Source organism: Antechinus flavipes, chromosome 2 (assembly GCF_016432865.1).
Source record: "Antechinus flavipes isolate AdamAnt ecotype Samford, QLD, Australia chromosome 2, AdamAnt_v2, whole genome shotgun sequence".
NCBI lineage: Eukaryota > Metazoa > Chordata > Mammalia > Dasyuromorphia > Dasyuridae > Antechinus > Antechinus flavipes.
Genome location: NC_067399.1, coordinates 94,025,433 through 94,051,806, shown reverse-complemented (window position 1 = coordinate 94,051,806; position 26,374 = coordinate 94,025,433). Strand labels below are relative to the sequence as shown.

The window sequence follows — 26,374 nt, the reverse complement described above, 5'->3', positions numbered from 1 at the left end:
CAAAAGAAAGGGTGAATTAATTTTAGCTGAAAAACCATTGTTTGGGATTTTTTTTTTTTTTTGTATAGGTGTTTTCAAAGTTAATGGTATGGGGAAATTTTTTTTGAAATTTCGAGAATTTGTATAACCACATATAAATTATGAAAGCTGTTTCAAAGTGTTTCCTTATATAGAGAACAAAGTAAAATTGAGGTCTTATGATAATTCACATGAAGTTTTATAAAAGCTTAATAGAATCAAATTTAGTGAAAAAAGGGGAGTCTTGGAATCTTTAAGATTGTTGGGTTGCCATTGTGTTTTTCTAGGCATTACATTAACACACATACACTCTATCCTATTTCCTTCCTAGGAGGCTTACATTATAGACAAACAAATATGCAACATAAGTTAAACATATGTAAAGATATTTTATAATCATAATATGTGTACATAAGATAAAGAATCCTGAGCAATTTTTAAACCGTCATCATTCCCTGATCTCACATACGTTATAATAGGATATATTCCATGTCAGTGTTTCTGAGTAAATTAAATTAATATAGTAGACTAGTTTCTTTGGAAGCTTAAAGTTGCATTGTGGAAAGCAAAGGAAGATAACTATATTACTATATTTTTTCCCATTCTTTGCAGTTGCAAGTTTTTTGTTTCGATAGATGTCATTTGCACCAAGCATGATTTTCTATATATTATTTAAATTAGATATTAAAAAGTGGAGATGAACACATGCGCTGGAAAAGACCTGTTATAAGATTATCTTTAAGATCCATGTTATAAAATCCTTTTGTAATTTAATATGCTTGAGATCTTTCTGGAAATTAAAGTCGTTGGACCAGGGTTGTGTTGATCCAATATCTTAATAGTTGTTCCACAATTTATGTGCTCATTCACCATATCAGGCACTTCAGAATTGCTGTAGTTTAGGAATAAAAAGGAGATTCAATAGCATTTTTGTAGAAATAAATGAAAAATAATACTAGGCCCCAACCAGATCCTACCTTGCTGGGTAGAGTAGGTATTTGTTTTAGTAACTTCCTAACTAAGATCTCTATAGCTTAATTAGAAGCGTTCTGGGCCTAATGAGTCATGTTAGGAGTCACAGATCTCAGAATTTAAAAATAATATTTTAAGTATTGTCAATATATGTTGAATATGCAGTATTCCAAGTTTACACACTCTCTCTCTTCTTCCTACACACCTCTTTCTCTCCCCCCTCCCTCTCTCTTTCTCTCTCTCTTCCTCCCTTTCCTTCTTTCTCTCTTCTCTTCCTCTCTCTCTTCCCCTCTCCCTCTCCATCTCTCCTTCCTTTCCTTCCTCCCTCCCCTCCCAGGGCAGATTTCTGAGTTGAAATAGATTTCAGTATTATCAGTGGTCTTTAAGCAGTCTTTTAGTAAGTGTTGTACCAAATTCTCCAAAAATGTGAGTTTAACAGATAATGATCCATTTTAAGTTTGAGACCTAAATATTTTAAAATAAATTAAACTACTATGCCAGGTAGTTTTCAGGAATCGTTGGGACTATAAGTCAGAATTTGATTTTTTTCTTTTTTAGAGGCAGAAGAAATCTTAGAGGTGGTTTGTTATTAGTACTTTGAGGTTCAGAAGTATTAGATGACTCCGCTTATTTACCTTACCAAAGCCATGTCTTTCTTCTCACCATCTTCCCCTTCTACTAGTACTTCCTTCCAGCATTTTTTTTTTTAAACAGTACCACCCGCTGAGCATATTTATTTAGTACTATCTCTAAAAGTAGCAAGAGTAAGGATTATTGGTAAGGTAAAGGTAAATCCTAGATAAATAATCATAACTTGAAGATCAAATGTGATGAGCCTGCTTATAAAGTCATCAATTGCATTTTAAATTCCAAGGAGCAAGATTGTTTTCAGAGAGAGTGTTTTGCATTTTAATTCAGGGATCTACAGTGTAAGGTGAGGTAAATCATATTTGAGAAACCAGTCTTTGAATTGAGGTACTGAGGGGTAGTACTTACAAGACCTGTGAAGAACTTATATCAGACCAATTTGATTTTTGTCCTTGTAAGAGTTCTCCAGGTCTTTTAAGTGATAAAAAGTGCAACAACTACAGCAAGACAGTAAAAATCAATATTTTTTTTAATCTTATCTTTTTGGGGGGATTGGGTGAGGAAGAGTTCACTTTTCCCAGGCCCAATACTATTGCTGATTAATAGCTTTGACTTCCTGGATTTCCTCACCTATCTGATTTACCCCTGTACCAGAGTGTATCTTTAGGAGTATGCACTTTTGTTAAGGTCAAGGAAGAGAGATTTATGTAGTTCTGTTTCATGGAAGTTGATTCTAGATTTAATAGTTCAGTCAATAATTTGGATGAAAAGAGAACATAAATTTTCAGGTGATATTTATTTTAGGTGAGGTTAAGAAATATTTAGAAATAAGAGGACTTTGAAAAATTCGTGAAATTGTCTTTAGAAACAGTAGACCCTTATTTGTAGGACAGTATTTAGATCTTATGCAACTGGGTTTTTGGATCTTGAGTCACCCCCTCAGGTTGAAAGTTTACCAGCCACTCAGATCTGGCCCAATGCTGATTTTCTGACTATTTCTCTGACATAAGTGAATACAAGCCTCCTTTGGAAGGTTGGTAATGTGTTGGGTCTCACCATATTGATGCTGTGTGGGACATTATTGACCACAAAAATGGTCAGACTATCGGGATAAGAAAAAGCAAAAAGTGTTTTACTATGAGAAAGGCCATCTCCCATCTGACAAGGTGTTTGTTTGTAAGAAGAATGCAAAGTAAAAACTGCAAAACACAAGATTAAATGCCCTGACCTTAGAAGATCCCCCCTCCCCTTTTCTCCCATTGTTTGGGGGAGTTGAACTTATAGTCTAACCTAGAAGAAATAATAATAATATTAAGCTTTTAATTTAAATTTCCCTAGAATTACAGTAGGAGCAGATATCCTCAGATAAGAGAATTCAAAGAAGTACTTAAATGATAATTAAGAGGTGGTGGGAAACAGGACTGGGAAAACACTTGCAACTTTTAGCTATAGCTCTATTTTTTTTATATCTATTTGTATATCTATTATTATAAAGTTTCAAGTCACAATTATATAAGGCTATATTCTTTTAAAAATTTTTTATTATAGCTTTTTATTTACAAGTTATATTCATGGGGAATTTTACAGCATTGACAATTGCCAAATCTTTTGTTCCAATTTTTCCCCTCCTTCCCCTCACCCCCTCCCCAGATGGCAAGTTGACCAATACATGTTAAATATGTTAAAGTATTTAAATTAAATACAATATTAGTATACATGTCTAAACAGTTATTATTTTGCTGTTCAAAAAGAATCATATTTTGAAATAGTGTACCATCAGCCTGTGAAGGAAATAAAAAATGCAGGCAGGCAAAGGTAGAGGGATTGGGAATTCTATGTAGTGGTTCGTAGTCATCTCCTAGAGTTCTTTTGCTGGGTGTAGCTGGTTCAATTCATTACTACTTTATTGAAGCTGATTTGTTTCATCTCATTGATGAAGAGGGCCAGGTCCATCAGAATTGATCATCATATAGTATTGTTGTTGAGTGTATAATGATCTCCGTGTCCTGCTCATTTCACTCAGCATCAATTCATTTTAGTCTCTCCAGGCCTTTCTGAAATCATCCTGTTGGTGATTTCTTACAGAACAATAATATTCCATAATATTCATATACCACAATTTATTCAGCCATTCTCCAATTGATGGGCATCCACTCAGTTTCCAGTTTCTGGCCACTACAAAGAAGGCTGCTACAAACATTCTTGCACATCCAGATCTCTTTCCTTTCTTTAAAATCTCTTTGAGACATAAGCTGGATCAAAGGGTATGCACAGTTTGATAACCTTTTGAGCATAGTTTAAGGGTATATTCTTATGAGAGTGTCTTCATTCAGTTAATTCCACACAATGCTGTGGACATCCAATCCACTATTCCTGGCTTAAAATTAAAAAAAAAAAATACTGCCCCCCCCCCCCCAATTTTTTCTCCTTCTCAGAGAACAGATAGAAAAAAAATGGGCTTACTTGTATCTAGGTGGTTTGAGTTAGCTATAAAGAATTGCTTGGATGGAAAGATAAAAAAACCAGGGTAATAGATGAGTGAGAGAGGTTATATGACCTTGTTCCGTGGGTTCAGCTATTTCTTTTAGTGTTCTTAATCCTCTCTGGAGAGGGGACTAGATTAGATGTTGATATTTCATCTTTAGAATTTTATGATCATGTTGTTTCTTTCCAGAGTTCTTTATAACTTGTCAATCTTCTTTAACTAATAGTTCTTTGTATAGCTTCCCAGTAGCACTAAAAAAAGAAAAAATCTGGTGTTATTGCCTTATATTTCCACATTATATAATGACTAAGAAGAAAATTTTGATAAATATATCAGTGTTGTTCATGTAGATACTTCTTCCAGTGCTTCATCTATCACCTAACTCAGTCCTTTTCCTCTGTTCTAAAACTGTTTTATGAATATTCTATAAGAGATCTTTCTAATGTGCTTTTAGGTGTTTTAATGTTTTTCATACTGTAGTACAATACTATACACTGTTCTTCTGTTATCCTTCCTTTTTGCTATATAAGTTGTCCTTTTATACTTCTGTCCATATATTTCTTTGATATATTTACGCCAGTTGTTGCATGGGAGTCATCTTAGTATTATATTGTACTCTACTTACTTTCATCCACTTTGTGCATTTCTATTGCCCACTGCATTAAAATGCAGTTTAATTTCTTAGAAATCAGGCAGTAGCTTGGAGTAGTTTAAAGGGCTGTATAATTGATCAAATTCAATGTAGTCATTCACTGTTTCTTAGTTCTGGCACAACTTGATATCTCTGCTTCTGTGGGCTTTCAAGATACATGTATGTATAGACTAACTACCCCATCTAACTGCATATCATTCTTAATTAGGCCTTTCCCTTTTGAATATCTGATTGAGGATGTCAGCTGCAAAAAGTATTTGAAGGACCTACCATTTAATAATGAAGATTCCTTTTATTTAGCCTCTTCTTAGTAGAGACATTTCATCATAATAGTAGTGAACAACCTTGATGAATTTGTCTCCTTACTTTGTGTTTCATTTGATTGATAGAATAGACTTTTATGGTTATATCTGTTAAGAAATCTTAAGTGATCTAACTATATGCACTTCAGATACTTAAAGGAGACTTATTTTGCTACCAAATCATATGTGCATTTTAAAAAGTCAACATAACTTATACTTTTCTTTATCATTTATGTGGTTATAAAAATGTCTGCTATTGAAAATCACCTGTGAAAAAATTATCTATTCCTTCTCATTTTCAACAAGGATAACTTACATTGAATATTTTCATCTAGGTTTTCCAGAAATGAAAAAGTAGATATTAGGGCCCCAAGTGGCACAGTACATAGAGCATTGGTCTTGGAATCAAGAACAACTGAATTCAGATTCAGCCTCAGAAACTTCTTAGGTGTGTGACTTCAAGCAGGTCACTTAATTTTTGTTTCCTCAGTTTCTATAAAAAGTAGAATGTAACACTTCCAGGGTTGTTGTGAGGATCAAATGGGATAATATTTGTAAAGTGTTTCGCACACTGCCTGTCACATAGTAGGTACTATATAAATGCCATCTATCATCATCATCATCAATTTTCACCTTCTTTAAGATGAATTGAAAAATTTGTGCCTTTAGCATGAATTCCTTCTGTGTATACTTGATCTGCTGCAGTTACTTTCTCTGACGTTACTTAAGATCTGAGTTCAAATACTGCCACTGCCACCTAATTGTGAGACTTTGAATAAATTCCTTTAACTTAATTGGACCCCAGTTTCCTCATCCATAAAATGAGGAACAAGTATGTCTGTCTAAGGCTCCTTTCAGCTCTAAATCTATAGTCCTGCAAGTGCTATTTCCTCAAATAGCACATTGATGAGGTTTCACTATCATTGATTGAACTATATTGTAATTGAAAAGCTAGTAATCTGTGCTCTTTTGTTTTTGTTTCTGTTTCTTTTCGCTTTCCGGTTTCAACTATAGATATTTTTGGGTTTCATGACAGTTTTCTACAAGTTCATTTCCCCTTCTGCCGTTTTTCATTGTTTTGTGAGGGGATTCTCTTCCTCTCTCCTTGACTTTTCACTTCCATTGCTATTCTCTTCTTCTTCCTCCTCCTTTTTTTCCCCCTTTTTCCTCCTTCTCCTTTTTCCTCCTCCTCCTTTTCTTCTTCCTCTTCCTTTTTCTTTTCCATCTCCTCCTTTTTTTCCTCCTCCTTCTACATAATTCCTTCTTTGTAATGTGTCTTTATAATGTGATTGACATCTAGGATATCAAGGTCAAATGATAGCCCTTGTCCTCTAGGCGTTTGCATGCTTTTGATGAAAAAGTGTGCTTATAAGTAAATACAAAATAATTGCAAAGCAATTTGGTGGGGAGTCTGTCTACTATGAAGAGCAGCTTGCCAATAGAATAGGAATTACATAAGGCACAAGGAATAATCAGCATTTATATAGTGTTTTAAGGTTTGCAAAGTATACATATCATCTCATTTGATTTTTACAGCAGCATTGAGTTAGGTGCTATCAGTGTATCATCTTCATTTTATAGATGCACAATGGAAAGATAGGGAATAATATGTAACATTTATTTTAGAGTTTTAAGATTTACAAAGTGTTTTATATACATCTCATTTGATTTTTTTTTCAACAACTTAGTGAAGCAAGGTACTATTATCAGTATCATTACCCTCATTTTCAAATAAAAAAGTTGAGGTTAGGAAAGATTATGTGACTTGCCCAAGGACACATAGCTAATGTGTCTGATGCAGGATTTGAGTTCAGGTTTTCCTGCTTCCAAGTTCAGGATTCTTATCTAACATGCTGCTTATTGAGAGTGGAAAGGGTCCCAGGAAGGATGGGTGAGCCATGGATTAGTTAGGAACTCTGAGGTTGGGTCATTAGATTGAGAAAGAGAATTTCTAGTTTAGGAATTCTAAAGCTCAGTGTCTTATAGGTTCTAGTGTTCTAGTAGGTTATCATGCTCTTTTTTTTTTCCCCTGAGGCAATTGCGGTCAAGTGACTTGCCCAGGGTCACACAGATAGGAATTGTTAAGTGTCTAAACTCAAGTCATCCTTACTTTAGGGCTAGTGCTCTATCCACTGTGCCACCTAGGTACTCCAAGGTTGTCATGTTCTTTATAATAGCAGAAGTCTATGAAGAATGTTGTGGAAAGTTGAGGATTGGGTGAACATAAAAGGGAGAAGAGAAATGTCAAGGAAGGCTAGTGATGGAGTATTGGGGCTAGGCTGATAATAGAAGAAAAGGAAGTATGTTTAAGATATTCATGAGCAGGTAGATCAGCTTTGCTCTAGGACTAATTCTGGTGCTGAGTAGATGATCCTTCTTTTGGTAACTGGGCTCTAAACTAGAGTTCTTTTTTTGTTAGGCTGGTGGCCAGGAAGAGTATTAATAATAATAATAAATAATGCATTTGTATATTGAGACCTTTGAATATTCTGCCAGCTAAGTTACATGAGCAAATTTAATATTCAGTCTTTCTGTTTATTATATCCTTGATTTATCATGCTATATACAAGTAGTAGTTAAAACTGTTTTGGGGATGAATTATTTGAAGAATAAAAAGTTGTATTATTTTGAAGTTTCTGATGCTGATAATTCCACATTGATAATTCCTTAAATTAAATCTCTTAAACTGATTTGAGAGATCTTATTAAAAGAGAAAAATATAAAAGTTTCTTGCATGACAAATACAGATTTTTTTTCATTAAAAATTCTCTGAAAATTTTTTATAGTTTATGAACAAGTTTCAAATTCAACATTTGTAAATTAAAGTAACTGTGTAAATTAAATTTGTGAACTAAACTAAAGGTTGCAAATTAAATTCTTAGAACATTTTCATATCATCTCTTTGTGTTTTCAGAAATGTACTCTTTCACTAGTTAAGTCTCTGGTTACTTTTACTATTTATCTTTTCCCTTCCTTTCAATTCAGATCATTGTTGTAATTTTCTTAAATCTAGCAATTTTCACTAAGTGATAAAGGGATCTAAGATCTAGTCAACAAATACTTGACATCTTACTGTATGAAAGCCATATATTTAATTCTTTGGAATATATGCAATTTTTAATAACTCTAATGACTTCTTCCTGACTATAATCTCCTTTTAAAATAATATCTGATACCACACCTGCTTGATCTTCCTAACATACTATTTTATTCAGGCCATTCTTTCAGAGATTTTCAGTGGTCACTCTATTGCCTATAATAAAAGTAGCTTTAAGTTTGAAAAATTCTTAACATGTGTTACTTTATCTTGTTCTTCTACCAGTCTTTGGGGGAAGTACTATAGATAATATTATTCCTGTTTTACAAAGGAAGAAATTTTTAAAAATTGAAATTAGAGAAATTGTATCTTGCTTATTCTCATACAATTAATAAGTATCAGAAGTAGAATCATCCTGGTATTAAAACTGTCTTCAACCTATCTTTCTAGTGGCATGTTACATAGTGCTTTTTTTCATGTATTCAGTTCTAGGCACACTGTTGTAGAACTTCTGTTTTCTTGCCCCTTGTTTATGCTTTCCACTCCAGTTTTCAATTTATTAAAATCCTTTTCTTCAAGAATGAAGTCAGATGCCATCTTCTTTCTCAAGCCTTCCTTTATCTTTTCAACCCTCTTGTTCCCTAAAGCAGAAGGGCATTTTTGTCTCCCTCAGATTTTTCTAGCACTTTTATTTCTTTCTCTCCCTTTTGTATTTGGTCTTTCTGCTCTGTGAGTAGAAAGTAAGTCCCCCGGACCTGAGTTCAAGTTTTGCCTCAGATAAATTAGTAGCTGTATGAGCCTAGGCAAATTGCTTAACCTATCATAGCCTCAAGTTCCTTATCTGTGAAATGAAGCTAGGGATACCTATTAGTACCTATTAGCCCAAGATTGTTGTGGGGATCAGATGAAATAGAATAAGCAAGTGATTTGCAATCCTTAAAACAATTTTTGCTATTACTCTTATTAGAAAGCTTTATGTACATATCTAATGCTTCACATTTGATTTCTAACTGAAGGTAGGGACTTGGAATATTTATTTTAGATGCTCTTATTTGTAATTAATATATATCATTTATTTGGGAAAGCCCCACTCCAGTAAGCCTTTTTTTTTTTCTTCAATTTTTTTTCAGACTTTGTTTTTTATTTTTTTGAAAAAAATTTCTTTTACAACATTATCCCTTGCACTGACTTCTGTTTGGACTTATTCCCTCCCTCCCTCTATCCCCTCCCCCAGATGGCAAGCAGTTCCATACATGTTAAATATGTCACAGTATATCCTAGATACAATATATGTGTGCAGAATGGAATAGTTCTCTTGTTGCATAAGAAGAATTGGATTCAGAAGGTAAAAATAACCCGGGAAGAAAAACAAAAATGCAAACAATTTACATTCATTTCCCAGTGTTCTTTCTTTGGGTGTAGCTGCTTCCGTCCATCATTGATCAAATGGAACTGAATTAGATCTTCTCTTTGTCGAAGAAATCCACTTCTGTCAGAATACATCCTCATACAGTATCGTTGTTGAAGTATATAATGACCTCCTGGTTCTGCTCATTTTACTTAGCATCAGTTCATGTAAGTCTCTCCAAGCCTCTCTGTATTCATCCTGCTAGTCATTTCTTTCTTTTCTTTTCTTTTTTTTAATAGCTTTTTATTTACGAGTTATATGCATGGGTAATTTTACAGCATTGACAATTGCCAAACCTTTTGTTTTGATTTTTCCCCTCTTTCCCCTTACCCCCTTCCCTAGATGGCAGGATGACCAATACATGTTAAATATATTAAAGTATAAATTAAATACAAAATAAGTATACATGTCCAAACCATTACTTTGCTGTACAAAAAGGATCGACTCTGAAATATTGTACAATTAGCCTGTGAAGGAAATTTTTTTTAAAAATGCAGGCAGGCAAAAATACAGGGATTGGGGATTCAATGTAATGGTTCTTAGTCATTTCCCAGAGTTCTTTCGCTGGTTCAGTTCATTACTGCTCCATTGGAACTGATTTGGTTCATCTCATTGTTGAAAATGGCCAGATCCATCAGAATTGATCATCATACAGTATTTGTTGAAGATCTCCTGGTCCTGCTCATTTTACTCCTGCTGGTCATTTCTTACAGAACAGTAATATTCCATAACATTCATATACCATAATTTACCCAACCATTGTCCAATTGATGGACATCCATTCATTTTCTAGCCACTACAAACAGGGTTGCCACAAACATTTTGGCATATATAGGTCCCTTTCCCTTTTTTAGTATCTCTTTGGGGTATAAGCCCAGTATACTGCTGGATCAAATGCACAGTTTGATAACTTTTGGGGCATAATTCCAGATTGCTTTCCAGAATGGTTGGATTTGTTCACAACTCTACCAACAATGCATCAGTGTTCCATTTTTCCGCATCCCCTCCAACATTCATCATTATTTTTTCCTGTCATCTTAGCCAATCTGACAGGCATTTCTCTGATCAATAGTGATTTGGAACGCTCTTTCATATGAGTGGAAATAATTTCAATTTCAGAATCTGAAAATTGTCTGTTCATATCCATAAAGGCTTGTTTTCAACCAGGGGGACCATAAGTGAGGATTTGAAAAAAGCCCCACATCTCATGTTCTGAAACTTTATGGAGTTCCTAGTCTTTTCATCACATGGTTCCATGACATTACAGTTGGCTTGTTGAGAAGTAGACAACGTGACATGGAGAGAATCCCAGATTAGAAGCTGCTAAAATGGATTCTTGTCCCCAGTTCTGTTACTTGGCGCTAACATTTCTGTAGGGGGTTAAGGTTGTAAAGCACTTAAATATATAATCTCATTGGATTTGATCTCCCTCCCTCTACTACCTAAAACTGTCCAGATTTTCAAATTTTCAGTATAAGCACTACAAGTGACTACAAATCAGGGCTTGGTTTATCTTTATCAATATATCTTGACAAAGCTTTATCTTTGTTGTTGTTGATTGCCTAGATTTAAGAAAGCAAGGGAGAAAATGTGTGTCCTGCACTCTGGTATCCCAAATCACTATTGATCAGAGAAATGCAAATTAAGACAACTCTGAGATACCACTACACACCAAATTGATCATAAAAGAGGGAAAAGTAGCCATATGTGTAAAAATTTCTGTAGCAGCTCTTTTTGTGGTGTCAAAGAACAGGAAATTGAGTGGATGCCCATCAGTTGGGGAATAACTAAGTTCACAGTATATAAAAGAAATGAAATATTATTGTTCTATAAGAAATGACAGACAGGAAGATGGAAGGAATTACATGAACTGATGCTGAGTGAATCGAGCAGAATCAGGAAAATACTGTATATAGTAACAGCAAGATTGGATGATAATCAACTACACATCCCAATTTGGGATATAGATCCAGTACTAGCACTGCTGGATAAAGAGTATGCACAGTATGTTCTTTGGACATAGCTCCAAATTGTTCTCCAGAAGGTTGGATCAGTTCATATACAATGCATTAGTGTCCCAGTTTTCCCACATCCCCTCCAAAATCTATCATCTTTTTCTGTCATAGTAGCCAATCTGATAGGTGTGAGGTAGTACCTCAGAGTTGTTTTAATTTGTATTTCTCTTATCAATAGTAATTTAGAACATTTTTTCTAAGACTATATATAGATGGCTTAAATCTCTTCATCTGGAAATTTTCTATTCATATTTTTTGACCATTTCATATATTGTTTCTATAGATTTAGAAAGAATTCTGTTGACATCATATTTTGGTTTCCAAATATGTCTCTATAATTTTAAGACCATTTTTATCCAGATAAAAGGGCTTGTTGCAGAGATTCTGTGATAGGATCCTTTATGACAATAAACATGACTGATAAAATCCTAGACATTGTGCTATATCTAATTAACTTGTTAGTCATAGATGGAGACATTGGTACAGTTTTGAAATCCTGGGGGATCTATAGGATTTTTAGATAGATAAATTTGGAAGCTTAGGAGCTATTATTTAGTGTAACTCAAAAAACTTTAATTTATATTAAATTAATATATTCTATTTTGTATATATTCTATTTTGATCACCTTATTTTGACAGATGAGAGCTAAAACCCTAGAGAAGTTGTGATTTTCCCAGATTCATTGAAGTAGATACTAAAGTATTAGCAGAGATTGGAATAGAACTTATCTCCAGAGTGTTTTATAGGATAGCACCTTTTTCAAGGAGGAAGACAAGAATTCTGAAGCTGTTATTTTTTTTTTAAATTGAGTTATTTTTGTGACTTTTTGTTCTTGTCAGGAAAATTTTGGGGGGGGCAATGTTGTCAACCCTATTCCTATGGAATTTCAAAATGACTTCACATGTGATTTTTATTTTGTGGGTTCATATATAAGAATATATGGAGGACATGTCAGGCTCTATACACGGTATTTAATAACTTCCTTTAAAGGCTTTCATATTCTTTTATCGGGATTGAATTCTAGCAGATCTCTGTTAGCTTTTATTGCCCAAAGTTAAACTTGTTAGTTTTTCCCCAAGACCTGACTTCACTATTTTTTTGTGATTGGTATCATTATTCCTTATAGTCTTCCATGTTCAAAACCTTTCTGTTTTCTTTTGACTTTTCCATTTCTGATTTAATTGAAGTCCTACAGAATTTTCTACAGCTGTATCCATCCCTTCTTTATTATTCTTTCCCACCAATAAAGGTGGCCCTCATTTCCTGGTCAATTGCAACAGCCTTCTAATAGATATAGTAATCTTCAAAACTTAACCTGTACCTTCCCCTTTTTTCATTATTCTTCCTATTCAAGCAAGTTATCTTCCACATGCACGTGCACACACACACACACACACACACACACACACACACACACACACAGCTGATAATGTCCTTCCTTGGATCAAAACACTACTTCTACTTAAGACTCCTTTTTGGACATTTAAGTCCTTCCTTAATTTATCTCTGCTCTATTTCTTCAACTTTACATAATATTATTTCATGTTTTTTATATGCTAGTCAACTCTACTGTTATAGTTCTCTGTATTAATTCCATTGGCACAACATTGCCTTGCTACCTTTGCTATTCCTTATTCCTAGAATGCTTGGTTCCTTCCTGTATTCATTCCTTCCTCTACCTCACCCCTGACTCATTCCTATTATATTCTTATCCAGCCTTTTAAGCTCGATTCATACACTGCTTTCTTTTGGATGCTTTCCCTGATCTTATTCCAATCCCCCAAACAATAATGATCCCACTTCACATGGCACTTTGCTCATACTTCTTCTCTTAGATGCTTATAATGTGTTATTTTAATGTTATAATTGCTTTATTCATGTTATCATAGTTCTTTTGTAGGTTGTAAGGACCATAAGTACACAGTAGATATTTAGCAAATATTTAATTGTCCAGAGAAAGTTACTAATGGCTTGTACAGATGTGAAAAGAATTGGTTAGTCTATTTCATTATACCAGAAAACAATGTAAATATCTATAAATACTTGTTAGTTGTGAACATCAAAGAACCAAAAGACATATGAAAGACCAATCACATTAGATGGAGACATCCATTATACAGCATCAGACTTTTCAAAGCTGGTCCAAGAAAGAGGTCAGTAACCTATACCAATTTTGTTCTTCATGGTCAGGGATATAAAGTTAGTAATAGTGCCCTGAGTCCTTGGTAGACTTTGCCAAGTAACCTTTGCATTTTCCTAGTTTTGCAGATTACAATAGAAAAGCACATTAGAAATGGAAGAAGCATTAATTTTCCAAGCATTCTTCCTCACAACTACTTCATTCTATTCCCCTGCTATCTTTGCTTGTCCAGGCTTGATTGTCTTATGTTCCAGAGAGCAAAAATCATAGTAGTGACATGAATGGGGGTCCAGTCTTAGGCCCCAGCTTACCCTATTCTTCCACCGTTCCCTCTTTGATCTTAAATGCCTTCAGATAGATCCCTGGGGAATTCAACAATGTCTTTATGAATCCATCTCAAGTGAGTTTCAGACTCTACCTTGGAGGTTCTTTAAAAGATGACTAAGGAGAAAAAAATTAATTCGATTTGGTCAGAGAATTGGCTTCAAATTGACTGTAATTTGAAGTAGTACTGCAATTTACTTAGTTTATGTTATGTGATCTTGCTCAGAAAAGTCATTTCACTTCTCTAAGCCTAAGTTAGCACATCTCTAATACTAGATATATCCTCCAAGGCTCCTGCCAACTCTTAAATCTATGATACTATTGTTATTCAGCAGATATTTATTTATTCGGTGTATTTCTTTCACACACATGTACAATAATGGATGAGACATCATTCCAGTAAAGTGAAGAAAAAATATATAAGGCATAGTTTAATTCTACTTGTTTAATATAGCCATGATTGAAGTATTTGGTAGCTGTTAAGACTTCTGATCTTCTGGATAGCTTGTCCAGATTTACAAGTTTTGTGAGCATTATTAAAATTGCTTAGTTACTAGATACTAATAATTAACTGGCAAGCACATAAAAATATATATATGACAAATTCATAAGACATCATAGACCATTTTACAGTCAGTATGTCTTTATGAACTTAGAATTTGAAGGAAAACTGTGTACATAGTCTTCTCTGGAGAATCCTATGTTACTTAAGATTTCTCTCTAATCAACTTTAACTAAATATTGTTACTTTAAAAGTATGGTATCAATTATTTGTGATTTATCATTATGTTGCCTGGATGCTGGATTTGGAATCTAGAGAATTCTGGATTCCTATTTCTCCCCCTATTTATATTCTCTATGTCCCCAACCAAATTACCCAATTTATTTCAGTTTTAGTTTTCTGTTTTGTAAAATAGGCATAATATGTGGTGAGTACTTGTTTCAGATGGAATTTCTATGTGTAGTATAATGAGTGGACTACTTAGAGCTTGAGGGTTCAGAGAAATAATTACTTTACTAATAAATACATTGACCTTCGTGTAAAAGGAATAGGCAACGAGATAGAGTATTCCTCTGTTCTATGAACTCCTTTTCCAAAGGGCCATAGTTGTATTTTGGGTCATTTACCTAGAAGTAGAGTTAATGCAGATCAGCAAGGGCTGTTCTACAGTGTTATGGCTTACAACAGTTTTGTTTGGAGGTGTGGCTTTTATGGGGTTTGATTCAAGCAGCCGCAAAGTCTGCTGAGGTCCTGCTCGGCAGCAGGTCACTTCCTGAACCCTGATTGCTCATAACTTGAGTGACCAAGGTAATAAATTCTAGCTTCACAGCATTCACAGGTTAACTATCATCAAGTTTAAGGTACCTCTGTAGGTCCTATTTATAAATGTACAGCTCATGAGCCTCCAGTGATATGCTTACTTTTAGTAGCTAAAGTTTAGGCATAGCCCAAAGCAAATATATTTACTGAGACATTATTATTATTGTACCAACAACAGACACAAAACATTTCTCCTATAAATGTGGGGTGTATTTGCTCACATATTTGAAATGCAGTAGTAGAGAGGTGCACTTTTAGACAAGTCCCAAGTTCTATGAGACTCCATTTTCTTCTTTTTTTTTTTCCTAATGTTGTTTTCCATGGATATAAGGTTTCTGTTAAATCCTTTGACGTATCCTCTCCACAGCTCAACTTAAAAACTTACCAGAGCTTTCTCTCTTGAGAGGTTACTCTCTGTAGAGTCTCCTGCCTTAACTGTTGTGTAAGATGCATTATATTGGACAAGTTTCTCCATGACAGGACACAAGATTACTTGGCTGGAGACTAGGATGGGGTAGTGAGGAGAGTGATTAATTCTTTTCCTCACTAGAGACAGCTCTTTTCTCCTTCTACTTGTCACAATTCTTAGAACCATTGCCCTGTCCTTATTTTTCATTTGGAGAATGACTTTTTAAAAGACCACATATGGCACGACCAACAATTTCTACCTGCCTTCTGATCCCATCAGTTTTGATCAGAAAACTTAGTTATTATCATTTGTGATTTTATTAACTGGACTGGGGGAAAACCAGTTGATCAGAAGTATCATAATTTGTTCTTTCTCCCAATTCAAATTATGCAAGGTAATTTTTTTGAGGCTCTAGTAACTGAGGAATCGGGAGACATCTCATTTAAGAGATATTGTTTTTGTGGAACTATAAAGCAGAAGTGAGGAGAAATATTTTGAAACATGAGGAATAAATAGGCTGTGCAAAGAACAGATGCTGGAGATACAACGTCATGGAGGAATAATAGCAAAGAAGCCAGTTGGACTTGATCATAGAGTTTTTTGGAAGGGGAACCTTGTTAAACCACAACAGGTTAAACCATGAACAGGTCAAAAGGGTAAATTGGAGCTTGGTTGTGAAAGACTTTAAATAACAGAAGGTTTTATATTTGATTCTTGAAGTGATAAGGCCACTGGAATTTATTGAGCAGAGGAGTGATGTGATCAGATCTATGTTTTGTGAATATCACTTTGTCAGCTGTGTGTAAGATGGATTGCATAAGGAAGAGATTTTAGGTAGAGAAACCAATTAGAAGGCTATTGTAATAGTCCAGGTGAAAGTTGATACAGGTCTAAACTAAGGAATCATGAAATCCTGAACCATTTAAACCATTTAAAATTCAATGAAACAAGATTTGTGACATTTTCTTAATGGGAACATTAAAATATGTATATATGATTTCTCAGTAGCAGCACAATTGTACAATAGTAAGCCTATGTGCTGTACTAGGGCACAAAGATAACACATTTAAGAAAGCAGAAATAACTAAGTGCATGATTTACACACCATAAAATCAAGTAAAAACAGTAATCAATACAAAAAGCACAAGCAAGAGGCACAGCCCTAAATGGAGAGATATTAAAATTATAAACAATGAAAGGTTAAAGTTAATGTTAATGTTAAATAGTTTACCAACATTTCTGAGACATAAGAAATCCATACAGGAAAAGGTAGTTCTTACAGGAAAAATTGTATAATTAAAACATTTTTAAAAAACAGAAAAAAGAAAATCAGTGAATTTAATATGCAATTAAAATAAGAAATCAGCAAATAAACCCCCAACAAGTCAAAAAAAGAGATATCTCAAAAATTGCAGAAGAAATACATTGAAAACCAAAATAAGACTTATGGAAACGATTAGCAAAGCTAAAGTCTGATTCTTTGGACAAGATTAATATATACAATATTTTAGTCAATCTGATTAAGTGTAAGAGAAAGGAAATTCAAATTAATAAAATGTGAAGTCTAAACAGAAGAAATGAAAATTATCAACATCTTCTACACATATTTGTATGGCGGCAAAAATTTTAAAATAATATTGCCATATTCCTTTCTTGAAGGAAATACAGTGTTGGTACCTATGTTTGAGGAAGTATATATTAAGCAAAGAGTACTCAAGTCTCTTGTCTTTTGTGAATATTAGTTTTAAAAATTCAAAAAATCCTTTACAAAAGAGATTATGACAATTTATCCATACAATCAAGTTATAGTTTACAAGAGAGATGTAATGATGAATCAGTATTAAAAATAGAGTGAACTAAGTGGCTAAGTGGCGCAGTGGATAGAGCACCAGCCCTGGTCAGGAAGTCCTGAATTCGTTTGGCCTCAGACACTTAACACTTCCTAGCTGTGTGAGACCCTGGGCAAGTCATTTATCCCCCCCGTCCCCCGTCCCCCAATACAATGAATATAATTAGTCATGTTAAAAAACAGATAGCTATAATTCTACAAGAAAAAGTCTGACAATATGCATTTATGTTTAAAAAAAAAAACTTTTAAACCAAAGAAATCAAACATCTTTTATTTAAAAAAAAATATATTTAAATGATTTTAAAATATACCAAATCAAAAGTTAGCGTTATATGCAATAGGAAAATACTAACAATAGCAGTAAGACAAGAAAAAAAAAGTGTAAAGCCTAAAGGTAGGCAAAGAAGTGTGTGTGTGGAATTTATATTTAAGGACAATATGATTTATATAGAATATTTTAAGATGTCAGTAACAAACTGAAGAAATTAACAGACAATAAAGAAACAGGTTACAAAATAAATTCACAAAAATCAATAGCATGTATGGTAATAATAAAATCCAAGTGAGAATAATAGAATGAGAGGTCCTAATAGAAGTAATTGCAAAATGCCTAAATTATCTGGGAAGCAGTATATTAAAACACATTCAGTACCAATAGTAATGGTTGTGAGTGGTAATAGTACGCTATTAGTAGTAATATTGAACATTTATATAATACTTTGTAGTTTTCAAAACTGTGTATTTATATGTAATTTCATTTGATCCTCATGATCCTAGGTTATTGCTGTTATTTTTCCAGTTTTACAGATGTGGAAGCTAAGGCTAAGAGAGGTTAAGTGCTTGTTCTGGGTTTCTGAACTAGTAACTCAAGGGTAAAAGTTGAATTTAAGTTTTCACGACTCCAAGGCCTGGGTTCTATCCATTGTACCATTTACTTGCCTAAATGTATAGATGGAATTCTTTAAAATAGTTAATGGCTTAAATAATTGGAGGAGTATTCTGTGCTTATAACTAGGCTGTACCTTTATACTTGTCTATATATAATTTTTACTTTGTTATTTTGAACTTAACATTAAAAAACAAAACATTTCTACTTATACAGAAAAAAGAAAGGACTGTCTGTGAAACAGTATCTATTATGTACAGCTAGCAAATTGAACACATTAGTTTCAAAGCTGTCTTTTTTGTGTCTTCCTTTGAACTTGTTTTGTGCATTAAAGAAAAATGATATACTTTTATTCTTTTTTGCTCAATCATCAATAGTTACATTATATGTTTCTTGCATGATCTTTTTTTCTAAGTCATCTACCTATTTGGAGCTTATTACAGTACAATGCAAGATGTTGATCTAAATTTTTGTTGCTTTCCAGTTTTCCTGGCAGTTTTAGTTGAATAGTGGATCTTTATTCCAGTAGTTGGAGTAGGGTTTTTTCCACTACTACATGTGTTTTATGTTTGTTTTGGGATCTTGTGCTATGTAATCTATTCTAATGATCAGTTTTTAAAACAGGACCAAACAGTTTTGATTAGTCATATACACAAGTGTTTATTATGCATTTAGTATGTGTAAGATACTGTGGAGATACAGTAGGGATACAAAGAAAGGTTAAAAACCTCTTTCTCTTAAGGAGCTCACAGTCTCATGGGATGAGAAAATATGAAAACAACCTTGTACAAACTCTTAATTACTACATACGTATATGTAGTAATTAAGAGATAATAATAGATATAAGGTACTTGCACTAAGGAGTATCAGAATGGCTTTTCTTGAGAAGATGGGATTTTAGCTGGGATTTGAAAGATTATAGAATGCTAAGAGGCAGAAATGAGGAGTGAAAGTTACAAGCTTGAGGAATAGTGAGTGAAAAGGCCTATAGTTAGAAGAGGAGAAAGATCTTGTTCCAGGAAAAATAAGACCATTGCCATTGGATCACTTTGAGGGGAGTAGAGTAATGTATAAGAAAACTAGAAAGGATTAGGAGGGGATCAGGTTTTGAACTTGTTTGAATTCCAGGCAGAGGATTTTACGTTTGATCTTGGTGGTGATAAGTAGACATTGTAATTTGTTGAATAGAAGATCCTCTTCCAGATCATGCCCTCTACCTGTAGTGTTCCTCAGGGCTCTATCCTGGACCTTCATCTTTCCTCCCTCCATATTACTACACTTGATTTCATTAGCTCCCATGGATTTAATTACCATCTCTATTGAGATAATTCTCAACTCTACCTTTCCTGCCCCAATTTTTCTGCTGACCTCCAATCTTGTATCTCAGCTGCCTTTTCAAACATCTTAAACTGGATGCTCAGTAGACATCTTAAACTCAACATGTCCAAAACAGAACTCATCTTTTCTTTCTCTCACATAACCTTCCCCTGCCCCCACCTTTCTTACTAGCTTCCTTATTACTGTTAAGGGTGACACCATTCTTCAAGTACCTTAGATTTGCATGGGAGTCATCCTGAATTCCTCATTCTCTCATCTTTTCCACATCTGTGCTGTTGGCAGGATATGTCAATTTCACCTCTTTAACATCTTTTACACTATGTCTCCTTTCCTCTAATCTTGCCTCCTCTTTAGTGCAGGCCCTTATCACTTAACACATGGACTGCTGCAGTAAGCTGTTGGTGGATCTGCTTATCTCAAGTCTTTACCTGCTCCAATCCTCCAATTCAGCTATTAAAGTGATTTTCCTAAGGTGCAGTACTAACAATTCTCCCCTTATCCCTGTGCCCATAAGCTCCACTCATTCCCAGGTGCTTTCAGAATAAAATAGAAAATGCTTTGATATAAGACCCTTGTTAGAGATATTTCCTAGCAGAATGCTTCCCTTCTCGTCTTAGTTACAGTAACTTCATGCAAAAGTTTTTAATTTTCTTGTTCTAAAAATCTTCTATTTTATTCTTTGTGTATCTATCTTTTGGCCAAGAAATCACTCCAAAGCCTTTCATAATCTAACCCCCATCCTACCTTTGCAGTTTTGCATCTTACTCTCTGACATGTATTTTTCCATCCAGTGATACTGGTCTTTTAACTATTCTACAAACAAACACTACATCTCTTCATCTCACGGCATTTTCCTTATGTATCCCATGTCTGGAAATGGGGTTCCTTCTGTCCCATTGTTGACATCTTACTAAATGTTGATTATTTAATCACTATTAATCAGATTTGTGCTTTAGGAAGATTAATTTGACATCTAAGTGAAGGATGGACTGAAGTGAGGAGAATATTGGGGTAGAGAGATCAATCAGCAGAAGTAATAAGAAAAGGCACTTATCCTGAATTTTTTTTGCAAAAGTGTGATACTTTGGATCTGGGATACCATATAATGTCATATTAACCATGAGGTAATGAGAACCTACACACCAGGGCAGTTAAACAGTATCAGGAGAAGTATAAGATAGATATTATGAGTGACAGATTGAATATGGGAGGTGAGAGTGAAGAGTGAAGAATGACATATTTGAGCTTGAGTGACAGCAAGGATAATAGTACCCTTGACAGTAATGGGAAAATTAGGAAGGGAAGTAAATTTTGGAGGAAAGATAATGAATTCAGTTTTGGACAATGCCTGTTGTTCATGCAATTTGAGATATCAAATAGTCGAAGATGCTAGTTTGGAGGTTAGATTTGGAGATTAGGGTTCATTAAGATAGATAATTGAAATCATGGTAGAAAAGAAAAGGATGTATTTTGTAGAAAAGTTTGACTTCTAATAATGCTCGGGCACTTTCTTCCCACTTTTTTCCCCCAATTGTTTTCCTTGAGATTTTTAATCTTTTGTTTCTCGTGATGAATCTTATTATTATTTTCCTACTCTTTTGGTAGTTTGATATGTCACCTAGTAAGTAAATTAATGGCTTAAACTGTGCCAGTATAATAAAAATGATGTTACTAAAATTAGTTTACATGTTTAGTCGTCTTTTGCCAAAGGGATACTTTGCAGAGTTAGACCAAATAACAAACTCATTTGAAGGAACAGAAGATCTAGCATATTAATTTAACTAATTAAAAAAAAATGAGACAAGGGGGGGGGAGGTAATAGTACTCCAGAATTCTTACATAATTACCAGAACTGTTTGGTTTTGGTTTAAAAAAAAATTAGAAATGGAGTACATTGTTATACACTAAATAAGAGAGAATCAGGAACAATTAAACTTAGTAATGCAATGTTCATTAAATTCTCAGACATTTATTACCTTTTTGACAAGAAGTAGAAAATTGGAATATAGTGCCAGAAATTAGATTGACATCTCAAACTTATGTATCACAATAAATTCAAAATGGAAACATGAGATTAATTAATAAAGATCAAATATGGGGGGGAAGGGAGAGAAACAATGAAACAGATTAAGTAGTTTTCAACCCAGTGACTAAGGAGTGATTTCTTGACCAAAAGATAGATACACAAAGAATAAAATAGAGGATTTTTAGAACAAGAAAATTAAAAACTTTTGTATGAAGACTACTGTAACTAAGATGAGAAGGGAAGCATTCTGCTAGGGAATAAATATCTCTAACAAGGGTCTTATATCTAAAAAATGTAGACTACTGCTAGAAATATATGATCAGAAGTCATTCTTCAATAATCAAAGGATTTAAACAAATAGTTGTCAAAAAAAAAAAAGAATTAAAACTGTAAAAATGCTCCAAATCATTTATGAGAGATGCAAATGAAAAATAACCAAGATTTTTCCTTACATCCCCAAAACAGGCAAAAAGGAGAATAGTCGATGTAGGAGAGAACAGGAAACACTAATGTAGTGTAGTGCTTTCATTTTGAAAAGCAACCTGAAGGTATGGTATGAAAAGGTTACTCAGAAAGTTAGATCTGGAAGCCAAGATAAATGACAAAAAAGCCCCATATGTGCCAAAATATTAATAAAAACACTTGTAATAAAGAACTAAAAATAAAGTATATGTCCATTATTGGGAAATCGATAAATTGTGGTAAGTAAATTCAATGGAATATTTTTGTTATAAGCATATTTTGTTAAAAGCATGTAATGAATATAGAGAAGTATAAGAAGATTTAAATGAACTGTTTCAAAGTAGAACAAATGATAAAGAAAACACAAAAACCAAATATGATAGCATAAAGTTAAAAGAGAACAAACTGAAACTAAATGCTTCAAATTAATGACCAAGCTTATCCCCAAAGAAGAGATAGGAAAAGGCACCACTCCTGAACTTTCTTTGCAAAAATGGAGTACTTTGGGTAAACAGCTCATATAATTTCAGATGTTTTGAGAAGTTGATTGGTTTTTGCCCCAAGCTTTTCTCCGTCCCTTTATTAAAATATCTGATTCTTTGGGAAGAGCGAAGGGATATATTGGGAAATGTAGGTGATATATAATAAAAAGTAATAAGAATTATCTTGAAAACAAAACAATTAAACAATGATTTGTTGTTATATTTTTGATGAAAGGCTCACCACCCTGTCAGTCATTGACACGAAAAGATCATCCTAAACTTTTCATTCTCCTGCATTATCTCCAATATCTAATTGAATGGCCTAAGTTTGTCAATGCTCCCTTTACAATATTTTACCCCTTCTCTTCAATGCCCTTACCCCTTCTTTACTGTCCTAGGTCAGAACCATATCATGTAAATGTGGAAATATGTTTAAAAGAATTGCATATTTTTAATCTCTATTGGATTACTTGCTATCTATGGGAGGGGGGAGATGTGAAGGGAAGGAGAAAAATTTGGATCACAAGGTTTAGCAAGAGTAAATAAATACTGAAAACTATGTTTTTGCATGTATTTTGAAAAATAAAAAGCTATTATTATTATTTTTAAAAACCCACTATATCATAAGGTACTGGAATATTGCAAGGAATTTCCATGACTCGTTATTGCTTCTGATTACCTTTAGAACAAAATACAAAATTCACCAGCATTTCAAACCAGCCCTCTAACATATGTCTTTCCAAATTCCAAACATATGTCTTTCCAATTACTCATTGGTTCTTCTAACTTCATTTGTTCTAACTAAATTGAAATATTTGTTGCCCTACTCTAACCCTTCTCTGACACAACATATTTTCTACTTTTGTGCCTTATATACAGACTGTGCCCTGAGTCTAGAATGTTCTCCCTCAACTCTGTCTCTTGGAATCTATAGTTTGCTTCCCATATCTCCTACAAGAGGCTTTTTAAAAATGATTCCCTCAACTACTAATTATGTCTCTAGCTACATTCCTCTCTCCCATTACTTTATACATCTTCGAAGTACTTCCAAAATTAAAAACCCTAAAAATCCTTTTGACACATAACTTTCATTCCGTCTCTCCCTGCTTTACCACTTTCTACACCTATTTTTCATACTTACCAGGACTTCCAAATATTCCTCTTCTCATCATTTTCTCACGCCATTACCTTTGCCCTGATTTTACTATTTCTCTTTCTATTCTGGATGTTATAATTAAGTAGTTCTACCATCTGTTTCTCTCTGCTCCAAATCATACATTCAGCAGAACAAAGAGAAGGGAAAATTAAGCTGAGTAGGTTCACAACAGATTTATGTTATCCATGTCCATCTTGGGCCTCACTATAACAAGACAATGCTCTCAATTGATTTCTCTGTCCCATTCATCTCAAAGACTCTTTCCCTTGTAATCTTTTGATAAAGTACAAGATCACTCTAACTATGAACTTTCAGTTCTCTTCTACATCTCTGAGGCTTTTGACATCATTCCTCATTTTCTCTTCCTTTACTGTGTAGTTGATGATTGAGAGATGGCTCTTCTCCTTAAGAGGACCAGTCTTTCATTCCATCTTTGTACTCATGGTCCATTTTTTTTCCTTCTACAAATTACTCCCACTATCATTCATTCTTTCTCTAATCTTCACACTCCCCCATCTTCTGTTTCTACCAATATGCCCAAATCATACCCATTCTTTAAAACAAACAGAAAAGCCCTCACATCTTTATTATCCCACCAAAATAACATCGTACATGTCTCTACTTTCTTTTTCAGCCTAACTCCTATACTCCTGGGTCCTCACTCCTTAACTCTGTAATCTGGCTTTCTACTTTGTCACAAATGCAACTTTTCTTAATCCTTATCTTTTATGTTACATTTGACCATTATTTTCTGGAAAAACTCTTGGGTTCTCTCTCTCTCTCTCTCTCTCTCTCTCTCTCTCTCTCTCTCTCTCTCTCTCTCTCTCTCTCTCTCTCTCGGTTCTCCTGTTGGTTTGACTGTATTTTTTGTTTCCTTTCCTTATTCATAATTCATATCATTACTCTCTGTCTGAGGGTATGCCCCAAGACATTGCCCATGGTCCTCTTCTTTTTTCTCCCTCTGTACTCTTGGTGATCTCATCAGATTTCCATAAGTTTGCCATCTCTAGATAACTCCCAGGTCTGTATTTTCAGCCTTAGTCTCTGTCTCTCAAACTTTTCAGTCTCATATCTCTGATTATGTTTTGGTCACTGTATAGTTATCTTGTAAGGCAGTTTAAATTGAATATTACCAAAGAAACTCATTTTTTTATCCCCACCCAAATGCATTTTTTTTCCTATTAAGGTTATTCTCCTCCTTCCAGTCAACTAGACTCTCAGCTGCATTATCCTCAACTTTTTGCTCTCTTTCATCTAGCATAGCCACACACTCGCCAAATCAATGAATTTCCAGTCTTTCTTGCTTTCATCCAATTCTTTCAGTACTTTTCAAGTCATCAGTTAGACTTAATCACTAAATGGGTGTGGTCTCAATCAAATAAAGTCTCCCATTGCATTCAGGGTCATTTCCAGTTGTCCTGATTTATATCTGGCCACTGGATTCTAATGGCTATGGACAAGAAAGTGAGGCTAGTGACTTTGCACAGCCCACTTTCACTTAAATCCAACTTGCTTGTTTGCCCAGGTCATCAACTTCCTAATTCATGGTCCTCTTGGAGAATGAATGGCCACCACAATAATAACAGCTATTACATTAGTTGAGGGCATCAGCACCTTTAACAGAGTCATAACTGGTCTTTTCTGTTTCACATCTTTCCTTGCTATAATCCATCCTTCATAATCTGCTAAAATGATTTCCTAAAATGCAGATCTAACAATATCACTACTGGGGGGGGGGGGGGGGGACAGAGCCAAGATGATGGAGAGTAGATAGGATTTTGCCTGAGCTCTTCCTGGCTTCCCTCAGAATCAACACCAGATCAAGCCTCTGAATGGATTTTGGAGTGACAGAACCCACAAATATTTGGAGTGTAACAAATATCCAGCAGAAGATATCTTGGAAGGACTTCAGGAAAGGTCTGTCTTAATCGGGCAGGGGGAGGGACATGGCCCGGCCCAACACAGCCGCAGCTCGGGGAGGACCAGGGCGGAGTGCCCCCTGCACAGGGAATTTAGTGGGAGGCTCTTAGCCAAATTAAAGCCGCATTGGCTACTCTGTCCTGATTTAGAAGCTAGTGGATCAGCAGATTAGATGTGAGACCTCCAACTACACAAGGCGAATAGTGAGCCCCTTGAGCCCCTGCATAACAAGGAAATTTGGCCCACCACTGATCCCAAGGCAGCTTAAAATCCCTGTTGCTCTATAGAGGAAGCTTGGGACAACCTTCCCTTTGCCCTAGGAATAGATCAGAACCTTTAAGAGTAAGTGAAAAGAGCTCTGACCATAGATAACTATCATGAAGACAGGAAAGAACAGACTTAAACCCTGAGGACACCAAAGGTAAAATGCCTTCAGATGAAGCCTCAAAGGGTTATGTGAATTGATATCCAGCTCAGAAAGCTCTCTTGGAAGAATTCAAAATATCTTAAAAGATAGTTAGAAAAAAATGGGGAAAGGAAAGGAGAGCTTTGCAGGAGAGTTTGGAAAAGGAAACAGAAATTG

The 26,374-nt window shown here is 34.5% G+C and overlaps 1 protein-coding gene across 3 annotated transcripts in view; it reads left to right on the top strand.

Moving 5' to 3' along the window:
• Positions 1-26,374, top strand: part of FBXO11 (F-box protein 11) — a 118,795-nt gene that overhangs the window by 17,955 nt on the left and 74,466 nt on the right. The window contains exon 1 of one of the 3 annotated variants that reach the window (XM_051975233.1): positions 25,631-25,788. The exons of the other annotated variants lie outside the window; for them this stretch is intronic. Within the exon in view, the coding sequence (XP_051831193.1) occupies positions 25,704-25,788 (85 nt within the window). The 5' untranslated portion in view covers positions 25,631-25,703. Of the gene's footprint in view, positions 1-25,630; positions 25,789-26,374 lie in introns of those variants that run through there. 3 annotated transcript variants of the gene reach the window in all.